Source organism: Salvelinus alpinus, chromosome 29 (assembly GCF_045679555.1).
Source record: "Salvelinus alpinus chromosome 29, SLU_Salpinus.1, whole genome shotgun sequence".
Taxonomy (NCBI): domain Eukaryota; kingdom Metazoa; phylum Chordata; class Actinopteri; order Salmoniformes; family Salmonidae; genus Salvelinus; species Salvelinus alpinus.
Window position 1 is genome coordinate 16664005 of NC_092114.1, and position 16120 is coordinate 16680124.

The 16120-nt window shown below is 49.9% G+C and overlaps 2 protein-coding genes, 1 long non-coding RNA gene and 1 other non-coding gene across 4 annotated transcripts in view; 3 read left to right on the forward strand and 1 right to left on the reverse strand.

Annotated features, from left to right (window-relative positions):
* Positions 1-1359: 1359 nt before the first annotated feature.
* On the forward strand, positions 1360-9924 carry LOC139558518 (serine/threonine-protein kinase DCLK3-like; the record flags this gene model as incomplete). Its single annotated transcript, XM_071373683.1, has 6 exons — positions 1360-1572; positions 1800-1931; positions 2037-3476; positions 7067-7199; positions 7340-7507; positions 9474-9924. Coding segments are annotated over 6 exons (2409 nt in total), but the record flags the coding sequence as incomplete, so codon positions are not given.
* Positions 9925-11114: 1190 nt separating this feature from the next.
* LOC139558520 (uncharacterized) lies at positions 11115-12062 on the forward strand. Its single transcript, XM_071373684.1, has one exon. The coding sequence runs from the start codon at positions 11115-11117 to the stop codon at positions 12060-12062; it is 948 nt and encodes a 315-aa protein (XP_071229785.1).
* Positions 12063-13587: 1525 nt separating this feature from the next.
* LOC139559140 (uncharacterized) overlaps positions 13588-16120 on the reverse strand; it is a 5243-nt gene continuing 2710 nt past the window's right edge. Inside the window, exon 3 of the long non-coding RNA XR_011671696.1 lies at positions 13588-14411. This is a non-coding gene — a long non-coding RNA (uncharacterized lncRNA). The remainder of the gene's footprint in view (positions 14412-16120) is intronic.
* trnaa-ugc (transfer RNA alanine (anticodon UGC)) lies at positions 14854-14930 on the forward strand. The gene has a single exon. It is a non-coding gene; the product is annotated as a tRNA-Ala (tRNA).

Here is a 16120-nt window from a genome sequence, read left to right on the forward strand (position 1 = left end):
GTGTGTGTGTCTGAAAGTGAAACATCCTCAACTTTGACATGGCGTTTCTGATGCTCCATTAAACATGCAGCTTCAGCAGAGAACTAGGCCACGCTTTTGTTGTTGTTGTAGTGTGTGTGTGTGTGTGTGTGCGTGTAAACAAATACGGCTGATCAGATTTGATCTTTTTCCATCTCTTGGACTGCAGGGGCCAGTTGAGGTTCATTGAGTGCCGAACTCTCCTGTCTAAATTATTAACGCTTCCTTAACCACGCATCATGTTACTTGCTTATCTTAAGAAAAACAGTAGCCCAGTGAACCTATATACAGACAGCTAATAAGCACACGTTCTGAAAGTGGAAAGAAATAGTCACAACTAACTAACCTGTTGATTCTCTCTCTCTTTCTATCTCTCTCACCTCGACAATCTTTACCCCTTTTTCTCACCCCCTTCCCCACATCATTCACTTCTCTGTCTCCCCTCTCTCTCCGCCTCCCCACCATCCTATCTTCTCCCCATTTCCTTCAGAACCCTCCCTCTCTAAGCGTATGGGGGGTATCCCCCACCCTCAGCCCTGGCCGTCTCTCCCCCTCCCCCTCCCCCACCCTGACCCCCACCTTCCAACCACTAGGACTACTCTCCCCCTCCCCCACCCTGACCCCCACCTTACAGCCACTAGGACTACTCTCCCCCACCCTGACCCCCACCTTCCAGCCACTAGGACTACTCTCCCCCACCCTGACCCCCACCTTCCAGCCACTAGGACTACTCTCCCCCACCCTGACCCCCACCTTCCAGCCACTAGGACTACTCTCCCCCACCCTGACCCCCACCTTCCAACCACTAGGACTACTCTCCCCCTCCCCCACCCTGACCCCCACCTTCCAGCCACTAGGACTACTCTCCCCCACCCTGACCCCCACCTTCCAGCCACTAGGACTACTCTCCCCCACCCTGACCCCCACCTTCCAACCACTAGGACTACTCTCCCCCTCCCCCACCCTGACCCCCACCTTCCAGCCACTAGGACTACTCTCCCCCACCCTGACCCCCACCTTCCAACCACTAGGACTACTCTCCCCCTCCCCCACCCTGACCCCCACCTTCCAGCCACTAGGACTACTCTCCCCCACCCTGACCCCCACCTTCCAGCCACTAGGACTACTCTCCCCCACCCTGACCCCCACCTTCCAGCCACTAGGACTACTCTCCCCCACCCTGACCCCCACCTTCCAGCCACTAGGACTACTCTCCCCCTCCCCCACCCTGACCCCCACCTTCCAGCCACTAGGACTACTCTCCCCCTCCCCCACCCTGACCCCCACCTTCCAGCCACTAGGACTACTCTCCCCCACCCTGACCCTCACCTTCCAGCCACTAGGACTACTCTCCCCCACCCTGACCCCCACCTTCCAGCCACTAGGACTACTCTCCCCCACCCTGACCCCCACCCTGACCCCCACCTTCCAGCCACTAGGACTACTCTCCCTCCATCTTTCCCAGTCTTCCACACTCGTCATGCTGAGCAAAGTGCAGAGCGACCACGATTGGTTACTGTGGTCCGACCGTGCGGTCACAGCGCCCTCAGAAAGGTAACAGTGTAAAATGAAATGATGAAAAAGGAGTAGCCAACCCTCTTTCTGGAGAGCTACTGGATGTGCAGGTTTTTGTTCCATCCCTGCACTAACAAACATGATTCTAAATTCAATAAGTTGGTTTCATTGACATTTTAATTCAATTCTAATTCTATGGTTGGCTTGGCTCACAAATACTCAGTACTTCCTGGTCTCTCGATGACATCGTCTCTGTGTCTGGCCAGGTGACGGTGCTGTTAAACCGTAGGGGCGTGGTCTCGTACGAACAGCTTCTATTGGACGTCTCCGAGGCGCTGGGCTTCCCTCGCTGGCACAGGGCCAGAGTCACACGCCTTTACACGCCACATGCACGAGAGGTAACCAAACAGACACACAAACACACTTTCACACACACACAACAACCATAACAACACCACACCTCTCAGTCCAGGTGTGTGTGTCTAACCCGTCTCTCCCTACAGGTGCGGGGTGTGTGTGATTTCTTCCGTGGCGAAGCGGCGTTCCTGGCGTTGGGAAAGTCTCGTCCTGAGCTCCGGAGCGTCAAGGAGGCCTTGGAGGAGCTGTTCCCGCAACATTCCCGTTACTGCGACGATGCGCTCCGGGCCTGGGAGAGGAGGTTACGCCCTCCACCCGATGAAGCTGCCAAGGCCGACAGCGGATACAGCGAAGGGACGGACACACACTCGCACCCCGACACGGACACACCGACAAACAGCGATACACTTACACAAGGACGCAACCTGGACAGACACACACATCGCAAAGCAGACACACACAGGCTTAAACACCCAAACACACTGACACACCCCAATACACACCCAAACACACTGACACACCCCAATACACACCCAAACACACTGACACACCCCAATACACACCCAAACACACTGACACACCTCAATACACACCCAAACACACTGACACACCCCAATACACACCCAAACACACTGACACACCTCAATACACACCCAAACAGGCACTCCACACACAACAACCCAACCAGACAGTCCATACACCCTACTCACACACACCTGGACACGGATGCACACACACATACACACCCTAACACACATTCTAAACGAAACTCCACACACCCCTCTCACCCCCCCAATCATCTTCAGAGGGTCAGAGTGAAAAGCGGAACTAGAGAGAGACTATCGTCACCGATAGGTCCACTTACCCAGGAAGAGGAGATAGACACACCCCCTCCCCCACGCAGCAGGAACTGTAAGCTCTCTGATCGACCCAATCAGAGAGCAGGGAGGGCTCCACTTCCTCCCGTAACCAGGAAGAAAACAGGAAACAGAACAAATGACCAGGAAGTAGAGAAACCTCACGTCGGTCCTGCCCGATGCCACACTGGATCAATCTGTAGGATTGAGGAGGAGTCCCTCAGCCAATCAGAACATTGCTCCTCAGATTCTAAACAGGAAGAGGCGGGGACTAAACAGGAAATTATCTTTGACCTCCCATCTGACAATAGTGATGTCACTCTGTCGGATATTGAGCGTTGCTATGACATCGGCCGCACGGTCGGAGAAGGAAACTTTGCTGTTGTGCGCGAGTGTCGTCGGCGCGACAACGGTGAAGGCTTCGCCGTAAAGATTGTGGAGCGCTCAAAGCTGATTGGCCGAGAGCACATGATGCAGAATGAGCTGAGCATTCTGGGTAGTCTGTCACATCCCCGCGTGGTGCCCCTCTTCACACACCACCACACACACACACATTCCTATCTTGTCATGGAGATGGTTACCGGGGGCGACCTGTTCGAGGCGATTGCAGAGCGTGGGAAGTTTCCGGAAGAGGAGGCGGGGCAGATGGTGTGTGATGTCAGTGAAGCTCTGAGATACATTCACAGCAAGACCATAGTTCACAGAGACCTGAAACCTGAAAACCTACTGGTGAGGCAGTGTGTGTGTGTGTGTGTGTGTGTGTGTGTGTGTGTGTGTGTGTGTGTGTGTGTGTGTGTGTGTGTGTGTGTGTGTGTGTGTGTGTGTGTGTGTGTGTGTGTGTGTGTGTGTGTGTGTGTGTGTGTGAATAGGTAAATCAATAGGTGGAGTACATTAGTGATGGTATCTCTCTCTCTCTCTCTTCCAGGTGGAGTACAGTAGTGATAGTATCTCTCTCTCTTCCTGGTGGAGTACAGTAGTGATGGTATCTCTCTCTCTCTCTCTCTCTTCCAGGTGGAGTACATTAGTGATGGTATCTCTCTCTCTCTTCCAGGTGGAGTACAGTAGTGATGGTATCTCTCTCTCTCTCTCTCTCTTCCAGGTGGAGTACATTAGTGATGGTATCTCTCTCTCTCTCTCTCTCTTCCAGGTGGAGTACATTAGTGATGGTATCTCTCTCTCTCTCTCTCTTCCAGGTGGAGTACATTAGTGATGGTATCTCTCTCTCTCTCTCTCTCTTCCAGGTGGAGTACATTAGTGATGGTATCTCTCTCTCTCTCTCTCTCTTCCAGGTGGAGTACATTAGTGATGGTATCTCTCTCTCTCTTCCAGGTGGAGTACAGTAGTGATGGTATCTCTCTCTCTCTCTCTCTCTTCCAGGTGGAGTACATTAGTGATGGTATCTCTCTCTCTCTCTCTCTCTTCCAGGTGGAGTACATTAGTGATGGTATCTCTCTCTCTCTCTCTCTCTTCCAGGTGGAGTACATTAGTGATGGTATCTCTCTCTCTCTCTCTTCCAGGTGGAGTACATTAGTGATGGTATCTCTCTCTCTCTCTCTCTCTTCCAGGTGGAGTACATTAGTGATGGTATCTCTCTCTCTCTCTCTCTCTTCCAGGTGGAGTACAGTAGTGATAGTATCTCTCTTTCTCTTCCTGGTGGAGTACATTAGTGATGGTATCTCTCTCTCTCTCTCTCTCTTCCAGGTGGAGTACATTAGTGATGGTATCTCTCTCTCTCTCTCTTCCAGGTGGAGTACATTAGTGATGGTATCTCTCTCTCTCTCTCTCTCTTCCAGGTGGAGTACATTAGTGATGGTATCTCTCTCTCTCTCTCTCTCTTCCAGGTGGAGTACATTAGTGATGGTATCTCTCTCTCTCTCTCTCTCTTCCAGGTGGAGTACATTAGTGATAGTATCTCTCTCTCTCTCTCTTCCAGGTGGAGTACATTAGTGATGGTATCTCTCTCTCTCTCTCTCTCTTCCAGGTGGAGTACATTAGTGATGGTATCTCTCTCTCTCTCTCTCTCTCTCTTCCAGGTGGAGTACATTAGTGATGGTCTCTCTCTCTCTCTCTCTCTCTTCCAGGTGGAGTACATTAGTGATGGTATCTCTCTCTCTCTCTCTCTCTTCCAGGTGGAGTACAGTAGTGATGGTATCTCTCTCTCTCTCGCTCTCTTCCTGGTGGAGTACATTAGTGATGGTATCTCTCTCTCTTCCTGGTGGAGTACATTAGTGATGGTATCTCTCTCTCTCTCTTCCAGGTGGAGTACATTAGTGATGGTATCTCTCTCTCTCTCTCTTCCAGGTGGAGTACAGTAGTGATGGTATCTCTCTCTCTCTCTCTTCCAGGTGGAGTACAGTAGTGATGGTATCTCTCTCTCTCTCTCTTCCAGGTGGAGTACAGTAGTGATGGTATCTCTCTCTCTTCCAGGTGGAGTACATTAGTGATGGTATCTCTCTCTCTCTCTCTTCCAGGTGGAGTACAGTAGTGATGGTATCTCTCTCTCCCAGGTAGAGTACATTAGCGTCGTGTCTTTGTAATGCCGGATTAAGTGATATGACATGCTATTCTATAAAATAATTTCTCTGTAGTTAATATTACCTGATTGAACTAATCATATAAATGTAATCAACTAGAAAGTCGGGGCACCACGAAATAATGTTTATAGAGCTGTTGTCTTCCGAATAAACTCTTAAAGACCTGGTAATCTTTTACATCAATAGCAGTCAGTTCTTAATCGTCACCTTATTCAGTCTCATCTGAAGTCGTAGAATTCTTGTTTATCGTCACGAACCCTGGCTAACAAGTTGAATCAGCAATACAAAATTTGGTTTAATTATTTATTTACTAAATACCTAGCTAATCACACAGAATTACATATACACAGAATGAATCATACATTGATTACTAATTATGTCATAAAAGAAAACGTCCCTAGCGGACGGAACCGATATGACGGCTGATTACACAAAGAAAGGGGGTTGGGTTTTGAATGCGCGAAAAGACTGAGGAACAAAGGAATAAGGGTCTCTGATCGGACCTTGTGAAGCTGTGCTATCGTAAATACAGAATCTTATGCATTCTAAATAACCGCCCATTTGGAAAAGGAAAATGCAAGAAATATTTCCTCTGAGCGGTGCTTCAATAGGTTGGTGGTAGATGGAGGGCCGTGTTGCCCAACAGAGATCTCACTTGTCCTTTGAAGAATATGTCTTGTGGTAGAACGGATACGTTGTCGTACCGTCGTGTGATTGGTAGAAGAGATACTTTGTCCGTCCTTTCCTAGCCCACGTTTACAGCTGCTGCTGCTCACTCAACGGCTAGGAGCTATCACTTCATTAGTGAATAAGAGTTCAAAGTTCATACCAAGTTGCCATACTTTAAGCTCACGCTGAAGTTGGCTTAGTTCTGTAGTTTGATATTAGCCCTTTTAACCTATGGACCGTTGTCCTCACGTCCTCGGGAACACAAATGTAACATTTTCGTAAAGGGCTTATATAGTGGTGGAGAGAAGGGCGTGTTTTATAGTTCACAACCAATGTCTGTTCACTTGGGCGGGGCCACTGAATTGAATCTAGTTTACTTATGAAAACCAATTATCTCATTTAGAAGCTAAAATTACATTTAATCTTTTCACAAATAGTTTCATATTTAAACATTTAAATTGCACAACAATTCCATGTGAATCTGATAACTAGAATGTGTAGACTTTCCAATATACAGTTTATGTCGTCCTATCATCAGATGTAATGTCCCAGACAACAACTGATCTGACATCATATTCTTTAAGTACCAACAGATATTTTCAACTGGTTGGATTACCGAAATATGGTTCTGGTCCCCACCCTTTTGATGTTAACAGAGTCTCTATGTTAACAACGGGCTTTCCAAGAGTCACTCTGTAGAGTAGAGAGAGAGAGGAAAGGGGAAAAGGTATTTATGGGGGTCATAAACCTCACCAACAGGCCAACGTCATGACAGTAGTGATGGTACCTCTCTCTCTCTCTCTCTTCCAGGTGGAGTACAGTAGTGATGGTCTCTCTCTCTCTCTCTCTCTCTCTCTCTCTCTCTCTCTCTCTCTCTCTCTCTCTCTCTCTCTCTCTCTCTCTCTCTCTTCCAGGTGGAGTACAGTAGTGATGCTCTCTCTCTCTCTCTCTCTCTCTCTCTCTCTCTCTCTCTCTCTCTCTCTCTCTCTCTCTCTCTCTCTCTCTCTCTCTCTCTCTCTCTCTCTCTCTCTCTCTCTCTCTCTCTCTCTCTCTCTCTCTCTCCCAGGTAGAGTACAGTGGTGATGGTATGTCTCTCTCTCTCTCTCTCTCTTCAAGGTGGAGTACAGTAATGATAGGGTCAGTAGGTTGAAGTTGGGTGATTTTGGTCTAGCCATGGTTGTAACAGAACCCATCTTCACGGTGTGTGGAACACCCACCTATGTCGCCCCGGAGATCCTCTCAGAGACAGGTGACCACATCTTTCCCTTTATACTTTTACTTTATCTATCACTTAATTTCTCTCTCTATCAATGACTTACCTCTATCACAATCTTTGTCTCTGTTCACCTCTCTCTCTCTCTCTCTCCATCCCTCTACCTCTCTCTGCAGGGTATGGTCTGCCGGTAGACCTGTGGGCGTTGGGGGTGATAGTCTACATCCTGCTCTGTGGGTTCCCTCCGTTCCGGAGAAGAGACAGAGACCAAGAGGAGCTATTCCAGATGATCAGAGAGGGACACCTCACCTTCCTGGCCCCTTACTGGGATCACATATCTGACGGTGAGACACACACATATGTATAGACATAAGCACACACTTACACACACATACAGCACCAGTCAAAACTTTGGCCACACCTACTCATTCAAGGGTTTTTCTTTATTTTAACTATTTTCTACATTGTAGAATAATAGTGAAGACATCAAAACTATGAAATAACACACATGGAATCATGTAGTAACCAAAAAAGTGTTAAACAAATCAAAATATATTTTATATTTGAGATTCTTTAAAGTAGGCACCCTTTGCCTTGATGACAGCTTTGCACACTCTTGGCATTCTCTCAACCAGCTTCATGAGGTAGTCACCTGGAATGCATTTCAATTAACAGGTGTGCCATGTTAAAAGTACATTTTTGGAATTTCTATCCTTCTTAATGCGTTTGAGCCAATCAGTTGTGTTGCGACAAGGTAGGGTTGGTATACAGAAGATTACCCTATTTGGTAAAAGACCAAGTCCATATTATGGCAAGAACAGCTCAAATAAGCAAAGAGAAACGGCAGTCCATCATTACTTTAAGACATGAAGATCAGTCAATACGGAACATTTCAAGAACTTTAAAAGTTTCTTCAAGTGCAGTCGCATAAACCATCAAGAGCTATGAAGAAACTGTCTCTCATGAGGACCGCCACAGGAAAGGAAGACCCAGAGTTATTTCTGCTGCACTCTAAAGTTTATTAGAGTTACCAGCCTCAGAAATTGCAGCCCAAATAAATGCTTCACAGAGTTCAAGTAACAGACACATCTCAACATCAACTGTCCAGAGGAGACTGTGGGAATCAGGCCTTCGTGGTCGAATTGCACCAATAAGAAGAAGAGAGTTGCTTGGGCCAAGAAACACGAGCAATGGACATTAGACCGGTGGAAATCTGTCCTTTGGTCTGATGAGTCCAAATTTGAGATTTTTGGTTCCAACCGCTGTGTCTTTGTGAGACGCAGAGTAGGTGAACGGATGGTCTCCACATGTGTGGTTCCCACCGTGAAGCATGGAGGAGGAGGTGTGATGGTGCTTTGCTGGTGACACTAAATAACTGTTATTTATTTAGAATTCAAGTCACACTTAACCAGCATGGCTACCACAGCATTCTGCAGCGATAAGCCGTCCCATCTGGTTTGGTCTTAGTGGGACTATCATTTGTTTTTCAACAGGACAATGACCCAACACACCTCCAGGCTGTGTAAGGGCTATTTGATCAAGAAGGAGAGTGATGGAGTGCTGCATCAGATGACCTGGCCTCCACAATCACCCAACCTCAACCCAATTGAGATGGTTTGGGATGAGTTAGACCGCAGAGTGAAGGAAAAGCAGCCGACAAGTGCTCAGCATATGTGGGAACTCCTTCAAGAGAGAATGCCAAGAGTGTGCAAAGCTGTCATCAAGCCAAAGGGTGGCTACTTTGAAGAATCTAAAATATATTTTTGATTTGTTTAACACTTTTATGGTTACTTTATTTCATAGTTTTGACGTTTTCGTTATTATTCTACAATGTAGAAAATAGTAAAAATAAAGAAAAACCCTTGAATGAGAAGGTATGTCCAAACTTTTGACTGGTACTGTATATACACACAAAAGCTTTTAGACACATTTATACACACTCATGCTCACACATATTTTACCCTCTCTGACCGTGTATGTGTGTCTGTGTGTCTCTGACCATGTATGTGTGTCTGTGTGTCTGTGTGTGTGTGTGTGTGTGTGTGTGTGTGTGTGTGTGTGTGTGTGTGTGTGTGTGTGTGTGTGTGTGTGTGTGTGTGTGTCTCTGTGTGTGTGTGTGTGTGTGTATGTGTGTGTGTATGTGTGTGTGTGTGTGTGTGTGTGTGTGTGTGTGTCTGTGTGTGTGTGTGTGTGTGTGTGTGTGTGTGTGTGTGTGTGTGTGTGTGTGTGTGTGTGTGTGTGTGTGTGTGTGTGTGTGTGTGTGTGTGTGTGTGTGTGTGTGTGTGTGTGTGTGTGTGTGTGTGTGTGTAGCAGCACAAGGTCTGGTGAAAGCCTTGCTACAGGTGAATCCAACAGAGAGACTGACAGCAGTGCAGACGCTGAAGCATCCCTGGATTCAGACCACTACAGACCAGTACAACCCAGTACAAACCAATACAGACCACTACAAACCAGTACAGACCACTACAGAACAGTACAACCCAGTACAAACCAATACAGACCAGTACAAACCAGTACAGACCACTACAGACCAGTACAGACCAGCAGAGCCCAGCAGAGCTCAGAACAGACCAGTACCGACCAGCACAGAGTCCATCCCCTACAGACCAGTACCGACCAGCATAAACCAGTAAAGAGCAGCACAGATCACTACAGACCATCAGAGAGCATCAAAATCATCAACCCAACTCAACTCATCGACAGCCCCAATTAACCAGTCGTCTGCTCCAAGAAGAGCACCCCTCAATCCCCACATCCAATCCCCTTAGCCCAACACCCATCCAGCCAGACCACTGTTCTCACTCCACCACCCAACGGGGCCAATCAACTCCTCCCCAGCCAGACCACAGCCAGACCACTGTTCTCACTCCACCACCCAACGGGGCCAATCAACTCCTCCCCAGCCAGACCACAGCCAGACCACTGTTCTCACTCCACCACCCAACGGGGCCAATCAACTCCTCCCCAGCCAGACCACAGCCAGACCACTGTTCTCACTCCACCACCCAACGGGGCCAATCAACTCCTCCCCAGCCAGACCACAGCCAGACCACTGTTCTCACTCCACCACCCAACGGGGCCAATCAACTCCTCCCCAGCCAGACCACAGCCAGACCACTGTTCTCACTCCACCACCCAACGGGGCCAATCAACTCCTCCCCAGCCAGACCACAGCCAGACCACTGTTCTCACTCCACCACCCAACGGGGCCAATCAACTCCCCCCCAGCCAGACCACAGCCAGACCACTGTTCTCACTCCACCACCCAACGGGGCCAATCAACTCCTCCCCAGCCAGACCACAGCCAGACCACTGTTCTCACTCCACCACCCAACGGGGCCAATCAACTCCTCCCCAGCCAGACCACAGCCAGACCACTGTTCTCACTCCACCACCCAACTCAATCAACTCCTCCCCAGCCAGACCACAGCCAGACCACTGTTCTCACTCCACCACCCAACGGGGCCAATCAACTCCCCCCCAGCCAGACCACAGCCAGACCACTGTTCTCACTCCACCACCCAACGGGGCCAATCAACTCCTCCCCAGCCAGACCACAGCCAGACCACTGTTCTCACTCCACCACCCAACGGGGCCAATCAACTCCTCCCCAGCCCCCGCAGCAGCAGCACATCTCAACCACCCCACCCAATCTCGCCACCCTCCGTCCTATCCACAGCACCGCCCCAACCCAGGCAGGACCCCTCAATCTCTCCTTCCACTTTCACCCGCATCCCTCCAAACACCCACCCTGTCTCAGTTCATCAAACACCCACCCTGTCTCAGCCCACCAAACACCCACCCTGTCTCAGTTCATCAAACACCCACCCTGTCTCAGCCCACCAAACACCCACCCTGTCTCAGCCCACCAAACACCCACCCTGTCTCAGCCCACAAAACACCCACCCTGTCTCAGTCCACCAAACACCATGTCCCAGCCCACCAAGCACCATGTCCCAGTCCACCAAACAGCCACCCTGTCTCAGTCCACCAAACACCATGTCTCAGTCCACCAAACAGCGTGTCCCAGTCCACCAAACAGCCACCCTGTCTCAGTCCACCAAGCACCATGTCCCAGTCCACCAAACAGCCACCCTGTCTCAGTCCACCAAACACCATGTCTCAGTCCACCAAACAGCGTGTCCCAGTCCACCAAACAGCCACCCTGTCTCAGTCCACCAAACAGCGTGTCCCAGTCCACCAAACAGCCACCCTGTCTCAGCCCACCAAACACCCACCCTGTCTCAGCCCACCAAACAGCCACCCTGTCTCAGTCCACCAAACAGCGTGTCCCAGTCCACCAAACAGCCACCCTGTCTCAGCCCACCAAACAGCCACCCTGTCTCAGTCCACCAAACAGCGTGTCCCAGTCCACCAAACAGCCACCCTGTCTCAGTCCACCAAACAGCGTGTCTCAGCCCACCAAACAGCCACCCTGTCTCAGCCCACCAAACAGCCACCCTGTCCCAGCCCACCAAGCACCTTGTCTCAGCCCACCAAACACCCACCCTGTCTCAGCCCACCAAACACACACCCTGTCTCAGCCCATCAAACACCCACCCTGTCCCAGCCCACCAAACACCATGTCCCAGCCCACCAAACACCCACCCTGTCTCAGCCCACCAAACACACACCCTGTCTCAGCCCACCAAACACACACCATGTCCCAGCCCACCAAACAGCCACCCTGTCTCAGTCCACCAAACACCCACCCTGTCTCAGCCCACCAAACAGCCACCCTGTCTCAGCCCACCAAACAGCGTGTCCCAGTCCACCAAACACCAGCAGCACCCCACCCCTCCAGCAGTGTACCACCCCCCAGTAGCAGCACCCCTCCAGCAGTGTACCACCCCCAGTAGCAGCACCCCTCCCCTCCAGCAGTGTACCACCCCCCAGTAGCAGCACCCCACCCCTCCAGCAGTGTACCACCCCCCAGTAGCAGCACCCCTCCAGCAGTGTACCACCCCCCAGTAGCAGCACCCCTCCCCTCCAGGAGTGTACCACCCCCCAGTAGCAGCACCCCTCCAGCAGTGTACCACCCCCAGTAGCAGCACCCCTCCCCTCCAGGAGTGTACCACCCCCCAGTAGCAGCACCCCTCCAGCAGTGTACCACCCCCAGTAGCAGCACCCCTCCCCTCCAGGAGTGTACCACCCCCCAGTAGCAGCACCCCTCCAGCAGTGTACCACCCCCAGTAGCAGCACCCCTCCCCTCCAGGAGTGTACCACCCCCCAGTAGCAGCACCCCTCCAGGAGTGTACCACCCCCCAGTAGCAGCACCCCTCCAGCAGTGTACCACCCCCAGTAGCAGCACCCCTCCCCTCCAGCAGTGTACCACCCCCCAGTAGCAGCACCCCTCCAGCAGTGTACCACCCCCCAGTAGCAGCACCCCTCCCCTCCAGCAGTGTACCACCCCCCAGTAGCAGCACCCCTACAGCAGTGTACCACCCCCAGTAGCAGCACCCCTCCCCTCCAGGAGTGTACCACCCCCCAGTAGCAGCACCCCTACAGCAGTGTACCACCCCCAGTAGCAGCACCCCTCCCCTCCAGGAGTGTACCACCCCCAGTAGCAGCACCCCTCCCCTCCAGCAGTGTACCACCCCCCAGTAGCAGCACCCCTCCAGCAGTGTACCACCCCCAGTAGCAGCACCCCTCCAGCAGTGTACCACCCCCCAGTAGCAGCACCCCTCCAGCAGTGTACCACCCCCAGTAGCAGCACCCCTCCAGCAGTGTACCACCCCCCAGTAGCAGCACCCCTCCCCTCCAGCAGTGTACCACCCCCCAGTAGCAGCACCCCTCCAGCAGTGTACCACCCCCCAGTAGCAGCACCCCTCCAGCAGTGTACCACCCCCCAGTAGCAGCACCCCTCCAGCAGTGTACCACCCCCAGTAGCAGCACCCCTCCCCTCCAGGAGTGTACCACCCCCCAGTAGCAGCACCCCTCCAGCAGTGTACCACCCCCAGTAGCAGCACCCCTCCCCTCCAGGAGTGTACCACCCCCCAGTAGCAGCACCCCTCCAGCAGTGTACCACCCCCAGTAGCAGCACCCCTCCCCTCCAGCAGTGTACCACCCCCCAGTAGCAGCACCCCTCCAAATCTCCCCACTTCTCTCAACCCAGCCTCCTGATTGATGGGGTTCCTAAGACTTTAAACACCTCTCCTCCAGGACTTGTAAAGATCTGATATTCTGTACAGAGTGCCCCCCATTGTCATACACTGATATTCTGTTCCTCTTCAACTATATACGTAGATGGTAGGTTGTAGTATTTAGTTCAGTAGATGATCTAATATCTAACATGACAGATAACTTAATACTTTCAATAAATTGTTTTTTTCTGACACCGTGTAGTACACACACACACTAGTAATAAATAACTAAACTTACTTTGAACTGACGTGCTATATGACAATAACACGAGGACAGCCAATCAGAATCTATTATTTATTTGTCATCGGTTTACCACAGAAGTATTTTAATACAGTGACATCATCAACGGTGCATTAGAGCAGTGTTTCCCAAACTCGGTCCTGCCTCCCCATCCCCCCCGGTCCAAAATGTGCACCCAGGGGGGGCCCCAGGACCGAGTTTGGGAAACACTGGTCTAAGAAAGAGGGAGGAGGGTTGCATCCATAGAAATATGACTAGAGTGGACAAAGCCCCTCAGACCATAGAGTTAGAATTACTAGAGTGGGAGGAGCGAAATAAACATTTTCACATTTTAACCAGCATCGAAGGATCTGGTTTGGAGGCCATCTTGGATATGCTGTTGGACCCAGTTTTGAGTATTGTAATTGAAAAGTATGTTTTATACCCTTACTAAGTGTTTTAAATTATTGTATATCAAGTTTAAAAACAATTGATCACAAAAATAGGTAAGTTACCCAAGCCCTGAGTTGTTGGAAACCAAACCCATCCTTGTTCTATTAGAGATAGACAGCACTGAGACAGGTTTAAAAGACAAGCAATATCACATACTAATATCATCACACACAATCATCATCACATACTAATGTCATATCACACACAGACGTGTCAGAAAAATAAATCATCATTATCGGCTCACTTCTGCTTCTGTCCTTCTATTGGTCCGCTGGTCTAAAGAGAGCCCACCCCCTGAAGCTAAACCCCACCTTCCTGCCCCCTGGGAGAGAGGAGGAAGAAGAGGAAGGGAGGGGCATGGGTAGCAGGCTGCAGGGGTGGCTGGCGAGAGAGAAGCTCCTTGAAGACAGAGTTCATCTGTTTACTGACGTCCTGAAAGAGAGGGGGAAGAGAAAGAGAGGGGGAAAGGAAAGAGAGGGGGAAAGGAAAGAGAGGGGAAGGAAGAGAGGGGGAAAGGAAAGAGAGGGGAAGGAAGAGAGAGGGGGGGAGAGAAGGGAAAAAGGAGAGAGAGAGAGAAAGAGGAAAAATAAGTGAGAACAATTGCTGATGAAGTGTTTTTGGTACATTCCAGGTGTGTGTGTGTGTGTGTTTTTGTGTGTGTGTGTGCGCGTGCGTAGCATGTCCTACCCTGTGTTTTGGCATGTCATGGGGGAGAGGGGGTTTTGGCGTGTCATGGGGGAGAGGGGGTTTTGGCGTGTCATGGGGGAGAGGGGGTTTTGGCGTGTCATGGGGGAGAGGGGGATCTTTTGGACGGGGCTTCCACTGCCGTCCACTGCCCTCTGTCTCCCAGGCAACGAAGCACTGTCACTGTTCAGGTCCCGTGTGGCTCAGTTGGTAGAGCATGGCGCTTGCAACGCCAGGGTTGTGGGTTCAATTCCCACGGGGGGACCAGGATGAATATGTATGAACTTTCCAATTTGTAAGTCGCTCTGGATAAGAGCGTCTGCAAAATGACTTAAATGTAAATGTTCACCCGCAGCCTGTCAAACACACACACACAAAGACACACACACAAAGACACACACACACAGACTACCCACTCTTTCTCTCTCACTCTGTCTCTCTTCCATGCTCACACACTCTGCGACGCCAAATATAATCTTTGCATGGGCATCTGACTCAACACTCCCCAGTACCTCACTCAGGCAGCACCTACAATCACCCTAAAAATGATTGACACCCTTGATAAAGATGAGCAAAATAAGATTGTATAAAAAACAATACAAATGCCTTTGTTATATTGTATGCTCAAAAACATGTGGAGATTACACTCTATATTATTTTATACTAATACAATTGCTCAGAGAAAGAGATTTTGTGTAAAAGTAAAAGTAAAACAAAATCTAAAAAAGAAAGGTTTAAAAATGCTGAATGATTATTAATGTTTCTTAGAAATAATATCAAACAAAATGTAATCTCCATTAACATTCTACTTATTTTTTAATTCATTTCAGTATAAGGAACTGTATTGTGGCCTTTAATGTCTTCTAGTTTCACTGGGGAATAAAAAGGAGGTAACACACATGTAAAATCCCTATTTCATCCATCACCATGGGGAAAGAAAATAATTCACATATGAAAAGAGACAAATGGTTGTTGACTTTCATTAATCAGGCAATGAGTACAGAAAGTACAAATAATAATACCTTATCACTATTACGGCTACAATTTAGAAGTTTAAACCCACTCGAACAATGGTAAACTTACCTGGGTAGATGACCCAAGTGTATCTTGTCCCCACACACAGTGAGGAAGCTGTTTCGGGAGGCAAAGAAGTCCAAGGGCCACAGTTGGAGAATTACAGAACTTGGTCGCAACTTGAGGTCACAAAGTCTCCAAATCTACAATTAGTTGCCACCTCCAAGCCGATAGGTTCTTTGGAACGGTTGCCAGGAAGAAAAACCTTTATTGAGAGCAACCGTGAAGATTCATACCTGACCGTCCAGAAGCTTCATCTGGTCACACACACACACACACACACACACACACACACACACACACACACACACACACACACACACACACACACACACACACACACACACACACACACACACACACACACACACACACACACACAC